The 19,757-nt window shown below is 48.6% G+C and overlaps 1 protein-coding gene across 1 annotated transcript; it reads right to left on the bottom strand.

Moving 5' to 3' along the window:
• Positions 1 to 1,039: 1,039 nt before the first annotated feature.
• Positions 1,040 to 19,348, bottom strand: LOC129456411 (NLR family CARD domain-containing protein 3-like). Its single transcript, XM_055223231.1, has 10 exons — positions 19,280 to 19,348; positions 14,449 to 14,583; positions 13,408 to 13,542; positions 12,556 to 12,595; positions 12,277 to 12,460; positions 10,421 to 12,185; positions 9,893 to 10,060; positions 9,345 to 9,509; positions 9,003 to 9,049; positions 1,040 to 1,713 (listed from the first exon to the last, which is right to left on the bottom strand). Exons 2-10 carry the CDS (start codon positions 14,571 to 14,573, stop codon positions 1,139 to 1,141), a joined length of 3,204 nt encoding a protein of 1,067 aa, XP_055079206.1. The 5' UTR covers positions 14,574 to 14,583; positions 19,280 to 19,348; the 3' UTR covers positions 1,040 to 1,138.
• Between the last annotated feature and the right edge of the window lie 409 nt (positions 19,349 to 19,757).

Consider the following 19,757-nt stretch of genomic DNA (forward strand, 5'->3'; position numbering starts at 1 on the left):
TTTGCTAAAGTAGTAAAAAAAATAAATAATAATAATACAACATTGAGTGAGAGGGCGTGTCCAAACATTTGAGTGGTAGTGACTCATCTGATTTAGCATTTTCAGTTTGTTTTTTATTTGTATTTATTTTGGGTGATTCGGTCTGATTTAAATTAAACACAGATGGTGCTGTGAAGTAACTGAGGACATGAAGAGTAACTGTATTTCATTTGGTAAATCAAGATATGAACATTAATAACAGACAAATCAGGCGCCTTCTTTCCCCGAGGTCGCTCCTGCTAGCGTTAGCAACAAGTTTGATTGACAGTGTTGCTAAAGTGCATGACCATCACCAGCCTGGCTCCAGATTGGCTCTTTGGTTGCTGTGATCTGATGGTGTTTATTCTTGAATTGTGCACCACCAGTCAGAAGTTTGGTTTCCTCATCACAAACAGACCTGGAGTTGTGTTTTGTTTCATTGTCACATGTTTAACACACAAACCTGCAGATTTAGAGTTGAGTAGAGCTGAGTTCTTCTCTCAAACTGAAAACACTCTGTTCCACCTTGTGATGTCATCATGTGGTGATACAGGAAGTGATACACTGTGTTTTTAAACTCCACACACCTTCATGAGAATCATTTGAATCATTTCAGACCTGGATGTGTCGAACTTTGAAGTTGCAGTGATTGTTTCAGCCTCATTTAAACTGCTTCACTCCTCAGTGCAGCAGAGACATTAGAGACTGACCCCCTCAAACCATCAAACCCAACCTGAAAATACCCCCTTTAATATCCCACAGAAGTAAATACCTCCTCTTTAATACCCCATAGAAATAAATAGCTCCTCTTTAATACCCCATAGAAGTAAATACCTCCTCTTTAATACCCCATAGAAGTAAATACCTCCTCTTTAAGTGAGAAACTACAGAAAAACCAGCTCACCTTTATCCACTGGTCCAAAACAGTCTGGAGCCAAAGTAAAGAACTACAACTCTACTTTCCTGTCGCTCATTTACTTTATTTTGTGTCTTAATTTGATTCAAAGTCAAATTTAAACTGTTACATTTAAGCTCCATTTTGTTTTATTTCTCTTGCATATCTGTTGTTCTCATTGTTCTGTCTCATCGTGGGACAAATACAGTTTCTCTTGTGTTTAGTTCATTGTCTCGTCTCTTTCACCAGAGTCACAGAGGAACCTTCATCCCTCAGTCCAAACCCAGAGAACAGAGGCTCAGAGAAGAACGAGGAGAAGGTCCAGAGGTGGAACAGTTCTCCATCAGAGGAGACGTCATAGAAGGACAGAGCTCCAGCCTCAGAGTCCAGGAACACGCCCACTCTACCAGAAGACACGCCCCCTCTGCCAGAGGACACGCCCCCTATCTCTGCGAAGCGGTGCAGTAGTGTTGAGTTTCTGTTGTGATACACATGATACTCTCCATAATCACTGATCCCCAGACTCCAGGACTGATCATCGTTACCAAACCCACTCTCCTCTCCGCTCCGTCTGATCCCTCTGTAACTCACTGTTATATAAACCCTCCTGCTCCAGTCCACCTCCCAGTAACAGCGCCCCCTCAGGCCAGTGCAGCTCAGGACTTGGGGGTAGTCTGTGAACCTGTCCTCATGATCTGGATACTCCTGCTCCTCCTTCACATGTGTCACAGTCCGATTGTCCTCAGACAGAAGGAGACGTCTGTGAGCTGTGTTTGTGTCCAGAGAGAACTCACAGGAGTCTGAAACACAAAACATTTCATCTTATTATTTTGTTGTAATTGTTTGTACGTTTAGTGGGATCGTACCTGTCATGAAAACTATTTAACTCTTTCACCAGCAGACGTTTGTGAGCAAAAGTAAAACTAGATGTATTTGAAATATAATAAACATATTTATATTGTGTAAATGAGGTAAAATAATACTAATAATATTAATACTACTACTACTACTACTACGACTACTACTACTAATAATAATAATAATAATGTAGTGAAATGCTTTATTTAGCCTATGCATCATTATAAATAAATAGTAAAAGAGTCAGTCTTTTTAACGGCTCTTTGAAATAAATGGATCCAAAAGATTTGGATCCCATATAAGAGCCGAAAATCCCACTTCTAACCAAAATGGTCAAAGGTGTTTTGCTCAAGTTCACGTGCTCTAAATGACAATATTTCACTCTGTACTTAAGCCGTTGTCTGATGGGCAGAGTTTTAGTGTTTCCCGCAGCTGCCTCTATAAACTCACACACTCAATTATATGAGACACTGAGTTGGAAAAACCCGCTGTCTCAGAGGAAGTGATGCACGTCCTTGGTTCATTGGATGTGATTTCCCGTCACAAAGAGTCGCCAAATAACCACGTTTATCCATAAAATCCACAAGAATCTGCATATTTCCTCATGTCGAAAACAGCGAGTACTCGACCTCGTGCAGCTCTAAACCAATAAAATCCAGGGAAAGTCTTTACGGTCGCCTAGCGCCGCTTCTGATTGACCTTCAGTCAATCTCTGTTTTAGCCAATCACTGTCTCTAACCCCTCGTCTCGTCTTGTTCACTTCCCAAAACAAAGGGAAAACCTCACAGCTCCTCTGAGACGAGAGAGTCTGATCTGTGACCTGCTCAGACTCACATTAAAATAACGAGCCCCATTACACTGACAGTAATTATAACGACATTACAGAGGAAAGAGTCATTAGTTAGATTACTCATTACTGGTAAAAATAACTCCATTAAGAAGTTAATCCAGATGGAGCCAGTCTCTGAGTAGTAGCAGCAGTAGACAAATAGCAGCTTGTTGTGAATTGGTCAGTTCCTGTGTCTTTGCAGCGTTAGCACCAATATAGTTATGATTATGAAGTAATGTGTGACTCAAGCACAAGCTCTGACATGTTTAGGTCAAATCTGTGACAAAGCTTCAGATGTTAAGTGTCAACTCAAACTGTTCATCTTCATACAAGAATTTTCCCAACAACCTCGACTTTCCAGCAGTCCCATGTAGTGACCACATCTGCACTAATGTTCCACAGTAAAGACTTTAAGTCAGTACCTGTTGGATTCAGCCTCCATAAACTCATGGCAGTCACAAAGACAGTTAAAGTCCCTAAAGTGAAGGCACATTTGAAATACAAAAGGTTTTATAAAGCATGTGCTCGTGATAACATTGTAAGAGAAGTGAGTGAGGTTGATTTGTGTCTAAGAGACACAAAGTCAAGATTTCTTTAGACACTTTTATGAGCTCATTTTTGGGCATTGTAGACAAATATGCACCAGGGAAAAAGGAAACAAACAGAAGCAAAGTGCACTGACTTAACACTGAAGAATATGATGAAGCTGTCGTGATCCCTGTTTTGCTGTCCTTGTGTTCTCGCTCCCCCCTCCCTCACCTGCCTGTCTCCGGAGCTGGGCGGAGTCCTGACTCCTCCTGCGCGCACCTGCTTCCCATCAACGCGATCAACACCACCCACCGTGGATAAAAGGAGTCAGGACCAGACACTCAGCGCCGGAACGTCCACGTGTTTCACGTGATTATGCTCATGGCTTAGTACTTTGATCCTTTCTTGTACACTCTTGTCTTATTGGAACTTTTTTGCTCTGCTCCAGATCTCCGTCCGAGAACCAGCTCCGGACTCCCCCAGCAACCGCACCTCCGCCCTGGTATGGTCTTGTGTCTTACCTTGTCGTGCACTTGTGCCTCTCCGCGCTCACGGACCTGCACCCACGCTCCCCAGCTACTCTGGATTTATGAACTATGTTATTTCGGACACTATGCTATGAAGCACCCTCGTTCCCCGGCCTTGTGGATAAATGAACTGTGGTTTCTAGGAACACTTTTTGTGAATAAAAACACTGTTAAAATTTCGTGAGTCTCGCACCTTTGGTCCCTATGCCCCGCTGGTTACGACAGAACTTTCCGGCCAGAAATGGACCAAGCGGACTCAAAACCAGATCCTATGCTTCAGCAGGCGTTTACTCACCACGGTGACGTGCTCGGGCAGCACGAACAAACTATCCGGTCCCTGCTGGAGCACAATCAGTCCCTCGCTCAGCAGGTGTCGCAGCTCGGGAGTCACGTCGCTACGCTGCTCGCGCACCTACCCCCCACCGCTGCCGCCACCGGTGGAACCGCTCCGCTGCCCGGTCCTCCGGAATCGAGAAGCACCGACCCGGAGCCTTATGCAGGTCAGCCCGGCCTCTGCCGGGGTTTTCTTTTCCAGTGCCTGTCCGTCTTTCAGCACCCAGCCCGTTTCCCATCTAATGCGGCCAAGATACGTTACATCTGTGGGCTGCTCAGGGGAAAGGCGCTCCAGTGGGTGGAGGCTAAATTTTCCCATTGTGCCTTGGACAGTACAGACTTCGGGACTTTTTTGAATGAGTTTAAGTTGGTTTTTAGTCACCCCCACTATCAAGCTAACGCCGCCTCCCGCCTGCTAGGCTTAACCCAGGGGTCCAGGTCTGTGGCGGATTTCACTATTGAATTTTGGACATTGGCTGCTGAAGTTGACTGGTCGGATAGTGCGCTTAAGGCTGTGTTTTCAAGAGGACTGAATGACTTGTTAAAGGACGAATTAGCCGCACGAGATGAGCCCTCCGACCTGAGAGCCCTTATCACGCTGGCCAACCGCATAGACCATCGACTACGGGCGTGTCGACGGGAGACCCGTCGTTCCCCTGTGCGGACCGTGGCCCGCCTCCCATCACCGGCTGCGGAGGAGCCCATGCAAATCGGGAGAGCGTGCCTATCTGCCGAGGAGCGTGTGCAGCGCTGCGAGGCGGGGGAGTGCTTCTACTGCGGAGTTAGGGGGCATTTTGTCACCTCCTGCCCAGCTCGGCCAAAAGGAAGGGCACAGTCACACATCCCAGCCCAAAGCAATAGACTTCTGCTCCCGGCTACGCTCTGCCTCCGCTCTAAGACCTTGTCTGTCCAGGCTCTGGTGGACTCCGGGGCCGAAGAAGACTTTATTGATCGGCAGTTGGCAGAGCAGTGGGGAATCAGCCTGGAACCTCTGGATCGCCCCCTCACTGCTCGTGCCCTCAACGGTTTGCTTTTAGCCCGAGTCACTCATGTTACGGAACCTATTACTATGCTTTTGTCTGGGAACCACCATGAAACCCGTAGGTTCTATGTCGTCGCCACCCCTTCCTCACCATTGGTTCTGGGCTACCCCTGGCTAAGGGCCCACAACCTGGTCATTGACTGGGCCCGGGGTAAGATTGCGGGGTGGAGTTCCGCCTGCCATGCGGGGTGTTTACGGTTGGCCTGGTCTCCTGCGGAGGGAGCTTCCCTGTCCAGTGATCCAGTCCCGAAGGTGCTTGACCTGTCCCTGGTTCCGGAGGAGTATCACGACCTGCGGGACGTCTTCAGTAAGGACGGGGCCCTCTCTCTGCCTCCTCACTGTCCCTACGACTGTGCCATTGACCTGGCCCGGGGCCTCCTTACCCACTAGCCGCCTCTACAACCTGTCCCAGCCCGAGAGAGAGACTATGGAGTGGTATATTCGGGACTCTGTGGCCGCAGGAATTATCCACCCTTCCTCCTCCCCTGTGGGGGCGGGGTTTTTCTTCGTGGCCAAGAAAGACAAGACCCTTCGCCCATGTATAGATTATAGAGGCCTAAATGACATTACTGTGAAAAATAAGTATCCACTTCCCCTTATTGACTCTGCTTTTACCCCTCTCCACGGCGCCACTATATTTTCTAAATTAGACTTACGTAATGCTTATATTTGGTGCAGGTGAGGGAGGGGGATGAGTGGAAAACGGCCTTTAAAACCCCCATTGGACATTTTGAATATTTGGTTATGCCCTTCGGACTCACAAATGCCCCCGCAGTGTTCCAAGCCCTAATTAATGATGTTCTCCGCGATTTTCTTAATCAGTTTGTTTTTGTATATTTGGATGATATTCTAATCTTTTCCAGGTTGTTGCAGGAGCACAGACAGCACGTCCACCAGGTGTTGCAAGGGCTGTTGGAGAACAAGCTTTTTGTCAAGGCCGAAAAGTGTGAGTTTCATGCTGACCAGTTTAGTTTCCTGGGGTTCATAGTGGGGCGGGGCCAGGTCAAGGCAGACCCGGAGAAGATTAAAGTCGTGAGGGACTGGCCAACCCCTACTAACTGAAAACAACTACAGAGATTAATAGGCTTTGCAAACTTTTACAGAAGGTTTATCAGAGACTTTAGCCGAGTCATTTCCCCTCTCACTAGACTCACATCCCCTGCCCAACCTTTCACTTGGTCCCTGGAGGCTCAGCCGGCCTTTGAAAAACTTAAGACTGTTTACTTCGGCTCCTATCTTGCACCAGCCTGACCCCTCTCGGCAGTTCATTGTAGAAGTGGACGCCTCCGACACCAGGGTAGGGGCGGTCCTTTCCCAGATGTTCGACCCCCACGATCGGTTATTCCCCTGTGCCTTCTTCTCCCGGTGGTTGTCCCCAGCGGAGGCCAACTATGACGTGGGGGATCGCGAGCTGCTCGCCGTCAAGCTGGCCCTGGAGGAGTGGCGGCACTGGCTGGAGGGGGCGGAGCTACCGTTTCTGGTATGGACAGATCATAAGAAACTTTCGTACATTCAATCTGCTAAACGTCTTAACTCTCGCCAAGCCCGCTGGTCCTTGTTTTTAGTCGTTTTAACTTTACCCTCACTTACCGCCCGGGGACCCGTAATGTGAAGCCGGACGCCCTCTCCCGCCAGTTTGCTCAAGAGGAAGCAAGCTCCGCTCCGGAGGCCATCCTCCCCTCGTCCCGTGTGGTTGCTGCCCTCCACTGGGAGATTGAGGACTTGGTGCGGGAGGCCCAGGGAGATTTCCCCAACCCAGGTAACGCTCCCCCCGGCACATTATTTGTCCCCAATTCTGTCCGCTCTCAGGTACTGCAATGGACTCATGGATCCCGTTTTGCCTGCCACCCCGGAGCTTCCCGCACTCTTTCTCTGCTTCGGCAACATTTCTGGTGGCCTGCTATGGACAGAGATACCAGGGCCTATGTCACCGCTTGTCAAGTGTGTGCCCGGGGGAAGTCCTCCCACTCGCCCCCGTCTGGTCTGCTGCATCCGCTTCCTGTCCCAAGTCGACCTTGGTCTCACGTGGCAGTGGATTTCGTGACCGGCCTTCCCCCATCCCAGGGTAACACCATAATTTTAACCATTGTGGACTGTTTTTCTAAGGCAGCTCACTTCGTTGCCTTGCCCAAGCTCCCGACAGCCAAGGAGACGGCTGACCACCTTACTAACCACGTTTTTCGCCTTCACGGCATCCCTCTAGACATTGTGTCCAACAGGGGGACCCAATTCACCTCCCAGGTCTGGCGCTCCTTTTGTGAGGGGCTGGGGGCTTCAGTTAGCCTCACCTCTGGGTTTCATCCGGAATCCAACGGACAGACCGAGCGCACTAACCAGGACCTGGAGAGGGCTCTTTGCTGTGTGGTTTCTGCCAACCCGTCCGCCTGGAGTACCTATCTCCCGTGGATTGAATACTCCCACAACGCTCTGGTGAGTTCCGCCATGGTAGTTTCTCTGTTTCAGGCCTCGCTGGGATATCAACCACCACTGTTCCCCTCCGAGGAGAAAGACCTGGCAGTGCCATCTGTCCAGCACCACCTCCAGCACTGCCGTCGGGTCTGGAGGAAGACTCGGGCCGCACTCCTTAAGTCTGGGGCCTGCACCAAGAGAGTGGCCGACCGCCGTCGCATCCCTGCTCCCAAGTACGCACCTGGCCAGTCGGTATGGTTATCCGCCAAGAATATCCCACTAAAAACTGACTCACGTAAGCTCTCGCCACGTTTCCTCGGCCCATTCAAGATCTGTAAACTTATCAATGACTCCGCAGTTCAACTTCAGCTTCCCCCGTCCCTTCGCATTCATCCCACGTTCCACGTCTCCCAGATCAAGTCTGTCCGCACCAGTGACCTGTGCCTTCCTCCCGCCCTACTCGTCGACGGCCACCCAGCCTTCTCCGTCCGGCGGCTCATGGATGTCCGAGGGGGAGGGGGCTCCAATACCTGGCCGATTGGGAGGGATATGGACCTGAGGAGTGCTCGTGGGTGCCCAGGGCGCACATCCTGGACCCTAACCTGGTGAGGGACTTTCACCTCGCTCACCCGGATAAGCCTGGGGGTCCACCGGGAGGTGTCCCTTGGGGGGGGTACTGTCGTGATCCCTGTGTTGCTGTCCTTGTGTTCTCGCTCCCCCCTCCCTCACCTGCCTGTCTCCGGAGCTGGGCGGAGTCCTGACTCCTCCTGCGCGCACCTGCTTCCCATCAACGCAATCAACACCACCCACCGTGGATAAAGGGAGTCAGGACCAGACACTCAGCGCCGGAACGTCCACGTGTTTCACGTGATTATGCTCATGGCTTAGTACTTTGATCCTTTCTTGTACACTCTTGTCTTATTGGAACTTTTTTGCTCTGCTCCAGATCTCCGCCCAAGATCCAGCTCCGGACTCCCCCAGCAACCGCACCTCCACCCTGGTATGGTCTTGTGTCTTACCTTGTCGTGCACTTGTGTCTCTCCGCGCTCACGGACTTGCACCCACACTCCCCAGCTACTCTGGATTTATGAACTATGTTATTTCGGACACTATGCTATGAAGCACCCTCGTTCCCCGGCCTTGTGGATAAATGAACTGTGGTTTCTCAAAGATATTACGGATATTTTCAATGATTATTTTATAAATAAAGTTAGTGTCTTAAGAAAGACGTTGGAGAAATAGATTTTAATTGTACTGGACCCATGAAGACGAGCTGACTGCACTGCTTCCAGCTAACGGGTTCCACATAAATAAACAAAGGAACTCGTTCACAAGCTGCATTTACGTGAGCCGTGATGACACAGTAACAACTGTTTGTGAGGAAAGATCATCATTATTAGCAACTCACGACTTTACCAACATAATATAATCAAAATGGAATCCAAGTGGATCAAGTTGTGTGTGGAGAGGAAGGATGTGTCTTTGAGAGTTGTTAAACATAATAAATATAATGCTATGAGCTGTTATAAGCACTTTACTGTGTGAATGAAATAAAAGACTCACACTTCATCAGACCTGGAAGCATCCAGCGCTCTCCAGCAGGATCCAGCCTGAAACACACAAGTCCAGTTTAGACGAGACCAGAGCGACCAGAGCGACCAGAGCGACCGGAGACACCGGAGACACCGGAGACACCGGAGACACCGGAGACACCGGAGACACCGGAGACACCAGAGCGACCAGAGCGACCAGAGCGACCAGAGCGACCAGAGCGACCAGAGCGACCAGAGCGACCAGAGAGACCAGAGAGACCAGAGAGACCAGAAACACCAGAGACCAGAGACCAGAGAGACCAGAGAGACCAGAGACCAGGACCAACACCAATAGAGCAGGGGGTGGTCTCACCTGACAGACAGCAGGGGGCGCTGGTCCTGTAGAGCGGTCAGGAGCTCGGCTGAGGGTCCTGGATGGTTGTAGCTCAGGTCTAACTCTCTCAGATGGGAGGGGGCGGAGCTCAGAGCTGAGGCCAGAGCAGCTCCGCCCCTCTGTGAGACCAGACATCCAGACAACCTAAAGACACAGCATTACACTCATGTGCACACAAGGGGGCAGAGTGCATCATGGTCAATGTTCATCTCTGATTTGCTCACCCCCAATTGGTTGACCAATAAATCACTGGTTTAGCTCCATACCTGTCTGCTCCTCCGCCCTTCCACTCCACTCTCACTGTGTCTGTGCAACTGGCGTCTGGACTGGACAGTTACTACTCAGTTTTAAGCCTTATTTTTCACACTTATTTACTCTGTGGTGAGTTTTGCCGAAACTTTATCTGTCCTGTGTACCATTAAAATGCACTAAATTCAAAACTAGTGCCGAGTTTAGCATATATTAGCTTGCCAAAAACAATATCCCAACAAACTAAAAATACTATAGTGGATACAGGAGCGTCTCACCTGAGCGTCTCCAGTCTGCAGGGGGTGCTCTTCAGTCCAGAACACAGCAGCTCCACTCCTGAGTCCTGGAGGTCATTGTGACTGAGGTCCAGGTGTGTGAGACTGGAGGAGCTGAGGACTGAGGCCAGAGGACCACAGCTGTGAGGGGACAGTCCACAGCCACAAAGACTGAGGACAGAGAGGGACATTAGAGAGTAGAACCACCACACAAGAGTTTAATAATGATGCTTTACAGACGTCTCAAAGTGCTACACAATAGTCATTCATTCACTCCACACTCGGTGGTGGTAAACTACTATTGTAGCCACAGCTGCCCTGGGGCAGACAGACAGAAGCTGCACCGTCGGCCTCTGACCACAACAATCACTCACACACCACTTTCACACTACACAAGGTGGGTGTGGTTGTGTCTTACCTAAGGACACAACAACAGAACTTGTCCCGAGCAGGAATCGATCCTCTGACCACTGCTCTGACCACTGAGCCACTGTCCCCCCAAAATAAAGTTTAAATACAGTGTGGACTCACAGGGCTTTGGTGGAGGCTCTGATCACCGGCAGCAGACCCAGGAGACCTCTCTCTGAGGCTTGGTATTTCCTCAGGTCAAACTCCTCCAGGACTGAGGACAGTAAGAGGAAGGACACAGCCGACCAATCAGCAGGAGACATGTCTCTATAAGAGAGATCTCCTCCTCTCATGTACATCTGTATCTCCTTCACCAGACTGAGGTCGTTCATCTCGTTCAGACAGTGGAGCAGGTTCAGTTTTCTCTCTGCAGACAGACCCTCATCATTCAGCTTCTGTTTGATGTACTTTACTGTCTCCTCATTGGTCCGGTCACTTCCTGTGTGAGTCAGCAGACCCTGCAGCAGCCTCTGATTGGTCGGCAGAGACAGTCCCAGGAGGAAGCGCAGGAACAGGTCCAGGTGTCCATTTGGACTGTGTAAGGCCTGGTCCACAGCAGAGCGGTAGAAGGTCTCCAGGTCTCTCTCTGGACTCTCAGAGGAGTGTTGTGGCTCCAGCAGGTTCTCTCCAGAGCTGAAGAAGGTGTGATGGACGTGAAGAGCAGCCAGAATCTCCTGCACACTCAGATGGATGAAGCAGTAGACCTTGTCCTGGTACAGGCCTGGCTCCTCTCTAAAGACCTGTGTGAACACTCCAGAGTACACTGAGGCCGCTGCAGCGTCCAGCCCACACTCGCTCAGGTCACACTCGTAGAAGATCAGGTTTCCTTTCTGCAGCTGCTCAAAGGCCAGTTTTCCCAGAGACAGCACCATCTCCCTGATCTCTGGAGTCCAGTGAAGGTCCGTCCCTGATGCCTGGTGATACTTGATGTTCTGGACTTTGGCCTGCACCACCAAGAAGTGGACGTACATCTGTGTGAGGGTCCGGGGCAGCTCTGGTTCCTCCGTTTGTTCTAGAAGCTTCTGTAGAACTGTGGAGAGGATCCAGCAGAAGATCGGAATGTGACTCATGATGTAGAGGCTACGGATGTTCTTGATGTGGGAGATGACGGCTGTGGCCTGTTCTCTGAACCTCTTCATGAAGTACTGCTCCTTCTGCAGGTCGGTGAACCCTCGCACCTCTGTCACCATGGAGACGCACTCAGCAGGGATCTGATTGGCCGCGGCGGGGCGCGTGGTTATCCAGAGGCGAGCGGAGGGAAGCAGACTCCCCCTGATGAGGTTTACCAGCAGCACGTGCACTGAGGCCGACTCTGTGGGGTCGGTCAGGACTCGGGTTCTGCTGAAGTCCAGAGGAGGTCTGCACTCGTCCAGACCGTCAAAGATGAAGAGCACCTGGAGCTGTTGGAAGCTGCACAGATCTTTGGATGGACTGAAGAAGTGGTGCAGCAGTCCCACCAGGCTGAACTGTGTGTCTCTGAGCACATTGAGCTCTCTGAAAGTGAACGGGAACAGCAGCTGGAGGTCCTGGTGGGCGTGGCCTTCAGCCCAGTCCAGACTCAACTTCTGAGTCAGCACGGTTTTCCCCACGCCGGCCACGCCCTTCGTCAGCACTGCTCTGATTGGCTCTGGTGAGTGTGGGCGGGGTTTAAAGATGTCTTCACATGTGATGGTGGTCTCTGGAGCGGCCGGTCTCCTGGACGTGGTCTCCATGTGTCTGACCTCATGTTCCTGGTTGACCTCTGAGGCTCCGCCCTCTGTGATATAGAGCTCTGTGTAGATCTGGGTCAGGGGGGCGAAGTCTCCTGCTTTAGCCACGCCCTCAAACGCACGGCTGAACCTCTGTTGCAGATCAGACTTCAGTTTATCGCTGAATCCAACTTTACTCCCTTTAAAGACGGAAGAGTTATAATGTTAAACATGTAATAATTCATACGGGAGGGCATCTGACAGACAAGGAGGGCATCTGGAGGTTCTTACTGTGGAACAGGCGCTGGGCCAGATGCTCCTGGTCCATCCTCTTCAGGAAGTCCAGGGTGATGTTCAGAACCTCTCTGCTCTCCTTCTCCTCACTCTCGGTGCATTCTGGGTAATCTGAGGCCAGGAGCCTGTGGAGCCTCTGGAGCTGCTGTTGGACAAACCTCAGGACCTGCTCCTCCAGACGCTGGAACAGAACAATAAGAGAAGAGTTTTAGTCAAAGAGAGTACCTGAGGAACACCCCGAGAACCCCACACACGCTGCGCTCGTGGGGTACTCACCCTGAATATGGCGTCCAGCTGCTCCTTTTGGCCTGGCTCCCTGTAAAAAACAATAAATGCATCATCATGTATTTGTTCCACACTCATGGTCCATAAAAGAACAGGAGACAAGAGTCAAACTGGGTCATAAAGACAGCTCAGTGTCTCCATAAAGAGCAGTGGTTCTGCACAGCACTAAACCTGGGACCAGCATCACCACCACAGAGTTCACACGCTCAGGACACACATGTAAACATCAGGTTTGTCATGAGAGCCTGAAAAGTGTTCACCCCAGACACAACAGGAGACTGGCACTACTGGCCCTGGGCTTTTCCAGCAGCATTCTGAGGGCATCAGTAGAAGATCCTTTGAGCTTTTGCAGTGTGGCCTTCTTATATTTGCACCACAGTGGGGCTGAATACAAGGGTGTACAGGAGGTCCACACACAGAGACAGTGAACAGGAGAGTCCCTCTGAGCAGGGACCAGCTGCCTTTGGGACAATTTATATCATCAGGTCTGATGGACAAACACTTGAGCCTCAGGTCTAAAGACTATGGGTGCTGCTGGTAAAATATGTTAGAAAGGCTGATCTTTGGTTAAATGCACTTGAAAAAAGTCAAATTCATCATCTCCTGTAGGACAGTTGTTTCACTCTGATGGTGAATTCAGGGCAGGTTCAGAACAGCTGATTCTCTGAGACCTCTGTACAATCTGTAGAAGACCCTGTGATCCTGTCCCACCTGAACTCATCTGTCTCACACTGAGAGTAGCTCCATTCAAACACAGGATCACTGTTTGCACTGATGAAGGACGAGCAGCAGGTGGCGCTGTCCTGAGAACATGTCCAGAGCTCTGGATTAAGCAGGTCTTACCTCTGGTCTTCAGGAGGAGCCTCTCTAAAGTAAATAGGATTGTCTTTGGAGCGGTCACTTTTCAGAGACACAGAGCTGGGAGCAGGTCTGGGTTTAGACCCGGGGCCAGGTCCAGGTGGGTCCATGTTGTAGGAGCTGGAATCAGAAGAGTCCATTTGAACAGAACATACAGAGATGTCTCTTGTTTAGAAGATCTTATTTATTTCTTGTTAAAAAGCAAAAACAGAACATGACTTCAAGAGTAATTTCATGAACAAAAACAACAAAAACATTTGTATCTCCATTCCACTAATTTTGTTTTGTATTTTTTTAAACACTGGGCATGTGCAGTTTGGAAAAACATTAGATTTTATGGCTTTATATTTTGTACAGATAAAAAGTGAAGAGTCGTTTCCTGATTTCAAACGTTTTTCCAAACTGCACCAGATACTTCAGTCAGAACGTTTTGGACAAACTTCATTTTTGAGATTGGTTCCATCAAATGTCCTCGTGGAATATAAACTGTGTAAGTGATAAATGGGTGGATGACATTGATCTGAAGGCGCCGGGTTAGATCAGTGTCTGACTTGCTATGATGTCACGACTGCGTCGGGAACATGTTATGGAATGAAGTTCCCACAGCCAAAACCTCAAAACTCTTCACAATGAAAGTTGTGTTTTTAGAAATGTTAAGTTTCAATACTGAGCTGCAGGGGATATTTGAATGAAAACAGCAGAGTCGTCAACTGTTTCATAAAAGTATTACATCATGACATTTAACCTTCAGGACTCTTGAGAAGCCATTTACGTTCTCACCGATCTGGCCCCTCTCGAGCTCATTCTGAGCTCAGAGAGAGTGTCCTGTCAGTGCTAGTCCTCAGGGCCAGTGTAGAGAGGTGGAGCCCATGTGTTCTGCTGGAGTTTAAACTTCTGTCTGTGTAAGTCTGACCCTCTGGAGCACAGGACAAAGAAGATCTGACTGAGGAGGCAGGCCTACAGTAACAGCCCTACTCACTTTAGTCTCTGTCAGTGTGAAAAGACCTGTTAAAATGACCGTCTTACCTCTGGTCTTCAGGAGGAGCCTCTCGAAAGTAAAGAGGATTGTCTTTGGAGCGGTCACTTTTCAGAGACACAGAGCTGGGAGCAGGTCTGGGTTCAGACCCGGGGCCAGGTCCAGGTGGGTCCATGTTGTAGGTTCTGGAATCAGAAGAGTCCATTTGAACACAACGTTTTCATGTATTTTTATTATTATATATTTATTTATATTTCATATGTAATATTTACTTTGCCTGTTCTGACTTTTACTTGTGGAACCTTCACCACTTTTGTGAAATAAAACTAAAAATGTGAAGACAGAGCTGTGTGCAGTTTTATAAATGGCACTGTGCTCACGGCTGATTGGTCCATGTTGGTTTTTCTAACTCTAAACCAGATCTTACCCTGGTCCAGAGCAGGTCGCCGTGTGGAGTCTGTTACCATGGTGATTCACACTGAACTAAACCAAACCTCTTTTCAGAGGCACAAAACTGAGTTTCTTCAAACTAAACCTGAACTTAGCCCAAACTTAAACTAAACCTGCTTCTACCAACAGGCCTCAGATGTGGAGTTACTGTGAAGTGTGTCTACGCCCGGGGTCTCAGACTCACGGCCCGTGGGCCAATTGTGGCCCAGGGGCCCCGAATTTGTGGCCCTCGCCTTAATATTAAAGTTTAATGTCAGTGCGGCGAGTTTGATATGTGACACTTTACAGTGTTGTGTGCAGAGCTGAACAAACCAATCACGGTGAGTTATATGGCTCTGGGGGTGGGACATGACTGTGATATCCCAACACTGCTTTCCCACTGTGGAATATCTGTTCATTAACTGTAGGCCTTTCTATTCTCCATGTGAGTTCACTTAATTCATTCTGGCCGCTGTTTACATCCCACTGTACGAGGACACGCACGAGGCCCAGCGCGTGCTCGCGGAGCAGATTCTGAATGTGGAGCAAACCTTCCCGGACTCTTTACTGATCATCCTGGGGGATTTTAATAAGGGAAATCTGAGCCCGGAACTGCCCAAGTACAAACAGTTTATTAAATGCCCGACAAGAGAGCAGAAGATGCTGGATCACTGCTACACAACGATCAGTGGAGCCTACAGAGCCGTTGCTCTCGGATTCTCTGATCACGTCATGGTTCACCTCATCCCTGCTTACAAACAACGGCTGAAACTCTCCAAACCTGCTGTGAGGACTTCTAAGAAGTGGACCAGTGAGGCTGTGGAGGAGCTTCGCACGTGTTTGGACACTACAGACTGGGATGTGTTCAAGGCCACAGACAGTTTGGATGAGGACACAGACACTGTGACATCATACATTCAGTTCTGTGAGGACAGCATCATTCCATCATGCACCAGGGTGACTTTTAACAACGACAAACCCTGGTTCACACCCAGACTGAGACATCTGAGGAGAGAAAAGGAGATGGCTTTCAGGGCAGAAGATAGTGACGGCTACAGGCGTTGCAAGTATGCGTTTAGCAAAGAGGTGGAAAAGGCTAAAGCGAAATACAATACACGTCTGGAGCAGCAATTCTCCACCAACGACTCTGCTTCTGTCTGGAGAGGGCTTAGGCAAATCACCAACTACAGGCCCAAAGCCCCTCCCGCTGTGGACAACAAACAACTAGCAGAAAAGTTAAATAGCTTTTATGCAAGTTTTGAAGTCGCACCCCCCCCCCCCCCCTTTACCATCATGGACATTACCTCCAAACCCACCTCGGACCCCTCCTCTTCCCCCACTGCCCTCACAGTTTTGGAGCAGGACGTGACTAAACTTTTCAGGAAGCAGAACTTCCGTAAGGCCGCGGGCCCGGATGGTGTCTCTCCTTCCACCCTTAGACACTGTGCTGAGGAACTGGCTCCTGTCTTCACGGACATTTTTAACACCTCCCTGGAGTCATGTCACATCCCAGACTGCTTCAAGCTGTCTACCATCGTCCCCGTCCCCAAGAAGCCCAGGATTACTGGACTTAATGACTACAGACCTGTGGCGCTGACGTCTGTAGTCATGAAGTCATTTGAGCGCCTGGTCCTGCACCACCTCAAGTCCCTCACCTCCCCCCTCCTGGACCCTCTGCAGTTTGCCTACAGAGCCAATTGGTCTGTAGACGATGCCATTAACCTGGCCCTTCACTTCATCCTCCAGCAACTGAAGGATGAAGTGAAGGGGATGACACCACTCTCATCGGACTCATCTCGGACGGCGATGAGTCTGCCTACAGGAGGGAAGTGGACCAGCTGGTGTCCTGGTGCAGCAGCAACAACCTGGAACTTAACGCCCAGAAGACAGTGGAGATGATTGTGGACTTCAGGAAGTTCACAGCCCCCCTGCCCCCCTCACCCCTGACGAACTCCCCCATCACCACTGTGGACTCTTTCCACTTCCCGGGCACCTGCATCACCCAGGATCTCAAGTGGGAGCCGACGATCAGCTCCCTCATCAAGAAAGCCCAGCACAAGATGTTCTACCTGCAGCAGCTGAGGAAATGCAAGCTGCCGGTCCAGATGATGGTGCAGTTTTACACAGCCATCATTGAGTCCATCCTCACCTCCTCCATCACTGTGTGGTTCACTGAGAAGGTGATTGGCTGCTCCTTCCATCTCTACAGGACCTGTACGTCTCCAGGACTCGGGGGGAGCAGGCCGTATAGCAGCTGACACTTCTCACCCTGGACATGGACTATTTGAGCCACTTCCCTCTGGCAGGAGGCTACGGTCCATTAGGACCAGAACCTCTCGTCATAAGAACAGTTTCTTCCCCTCTGCCATTTCTCTCATGAACACTTTATAATATTTGCACAAAACTGGACACTTTATGACCGGCCACTTTAATAAGTCATGTTTGCACTGTTGTTCTGATGCTGCTGTTGTATATATTTTCTACCTTATTAGTACCTTAGTATTTGATTTGATTTTTTAAGCATATCTTTTTTAACTTCGTGCATGCCCTTATTTGTATTTATTCAGTGTGTTTTATGTTGCACTTTATCAACAAAGTAAGCTCCTAGATGGCAATAAAAGGATTCTGATTCAGATTCTGACATCAGGCTGATGCAGAGAAACATTTCTCAATGAGAGAAAGTTACAGCCGCATTGTCAAGGAATGTTTTCTTCCATGTCTGACTGGGGCCTCGTTTCTATTGGACACACATGGACATTCGTCCCAGCGCTGTCTTCACTTCAAAAAAAGTTTTTTTAAGTTGCTGCAGAGCGGGACATTATACATATATATACATATATAAATGTGTATAATTGTACACATTTATTTATACACACACATGAATGACACTTAGAGAGTTAATATGAGGTCTCTCTCTGTCTCTGACAAAATAAATCAAAGTGATGCAGCGCGATAAAAGAAAAGTAAGGAGCTCAGTGTGACGTGTTTGCAGTCACGTACACACCTGTCCGTCGGCAATAACAGCTTCCGGTAACCCGGACCAATTACAGTGTCGCACCGTGGGTTTGTGGGTCAAACCCACGTGACCGTGTCTCGCCACATGCACAGTTCAAAGTGCCGTTTGAAGGACCCGGAGAACGAAGGGGACTTTTCCGTGTACCTTTGTGGTGAAATGGGATACGGAGCAAACTTCAACCTCTGTCTGTGCGCTTACGTAACGTATCTTATGTGACGTCACTGAAATAATTCGTTTTATTTTTAGCTAGCCATTTATTTCTGTTTAAATAGAATGAAGTGAGGAATTAATCTTTCCCTTTGAATATCAATGGACAAATAGAAGGTTTGAGGTGATTTTTTTCCCAGTTGTAGCTTCTACATAACGTAATAACAGAGACAGAGGTAACAGTATAATTTTTACATTCATAGTCTATAAACCAGAGACACTGATTAGTTGTACATAAAGTGGGATATCGCAGTTTAACGGCTCTGTATTTGGGCAGGTTTAATTTGATCTGTGGCTAAATCACTTTAATCCCAGTAGAGGGCGCTGTTTACCTTCTATGCCTTCTATGCTTGAGTGTGCCGGAGCGGCACAGGTTTTTTAATCATTAAACACACGAGGGCGGGCCGTCGCAATGTCAAGTGGTTAAAGAAGATAAAAAAGATATTTTTGTTCGGAAAGAGAATCCTTCCTTAACACTGTTTCCAGTGTCAATGTCGTTAGCGCCCCCTTCAGACAGATATAAGGCAGTGTCCAGCAGTAATCTGACCAGAACTGAAGAAGAGACTTGGATCAGCCAAACGTCCAGTGACAGATTTAAACCTGAGTTGACTGAGGGACACAGACACTGTCAGTCTAACTTGAGTAACAGAACTTCAGACAGAGCAGTGCCTCTAGTTAGCTCCATGAACTTTTTGACAAACATTGAGATTTTTAAAAATTGCAGAATTGGAGAACTGCAGTGAATCAAATGTTACAAACACAGGAGGTCATCAGACCAGGACCTTGAATAGATCTTTATCTGTACAGTGAGATTAGATTTGTGAATTATGTTTTTAGAGTTGATTTTGTTCAAAGTTGACATTTTAAACACGCCCAGGAGAGTAAACGTTTGAGAGAAGAACATTTGATGTATGAAGTATTACAGGTTTGACCGGTTTAGTTTTACATACTGAGTCTTTATACTGTGTAACTTGTGCCTACTGTGTTTAAATAAGTGCAGTGTTTACACTGAGATAAATGTGACTGTTTTATAATGTTCTTAACAATAACTCAAGAATAATTTAATCTAATACACAAACATTATCTTATGCAGCAGTAGCAGTAGCAGTAGCAGTAGCAGTAGCAGTAGTAGTAGTAGTAGTAGCAGTAGTAGCAGTAGTAGTATAGTAGTAGCAGTAGTAGTATAGTAGTATAGTAGTAGTAGTAGTAAAGTGTCTTGCTGCACTCACCTGTTCACAGACAGTTGAGGGTCTGAAGCCGCTGAGCGAGTGTTTCCTTGTTCAGTCTGATTTCCTAATAACAGCAGAGGGAGGGGCCTACTCCTGTAACAAGGTGTGTCAGATGCCCTCCCATTCTCCTGTATCTGTGTGTCAGATGCCCTCTCATTCTCCTGTATCTGTGTGTCAGATGCCCTCCCATTCTCCTGTATCTGTGTGTCAGATGCCCTCCCATTCTCCTGTATCTCTGTGTGTCAGATGCCCTCCCATTCTCCTGTATCCCAGTGCCAGATCACAAACTCCGTCACAGTGAACTCAGGTTAAACACTCTCATAACGGGCAAATTCAACTGTAGTTTACTGCAGTTTCCTGTAGTTTCCTGTAGTTTACTGTAGTTTACTGTAGTTTACTGTAGTTTCCTTTGGTCAAATGCACTCACTGATACTTTACTTTAAGGCCAGACACTGCAGGTGAATAGGAACAAATCTTA

Source organism: Periophthalmus magnuspinnatus, chromosome 1, assembly GCF_009829125.3.
Source record: "Periophthalmus magnuspinnatus isolate fPerMag1 chromosome 1, fPerMag1.2.pri, whole genome shotgun sequence".
Lineage (NCBI taxonomy): Eukaryota > Metazoa > Chordata > Actinopteri > Gobiiformes > Gobiidae > Periophthalmus > Periophthalmus magnuspinnatus.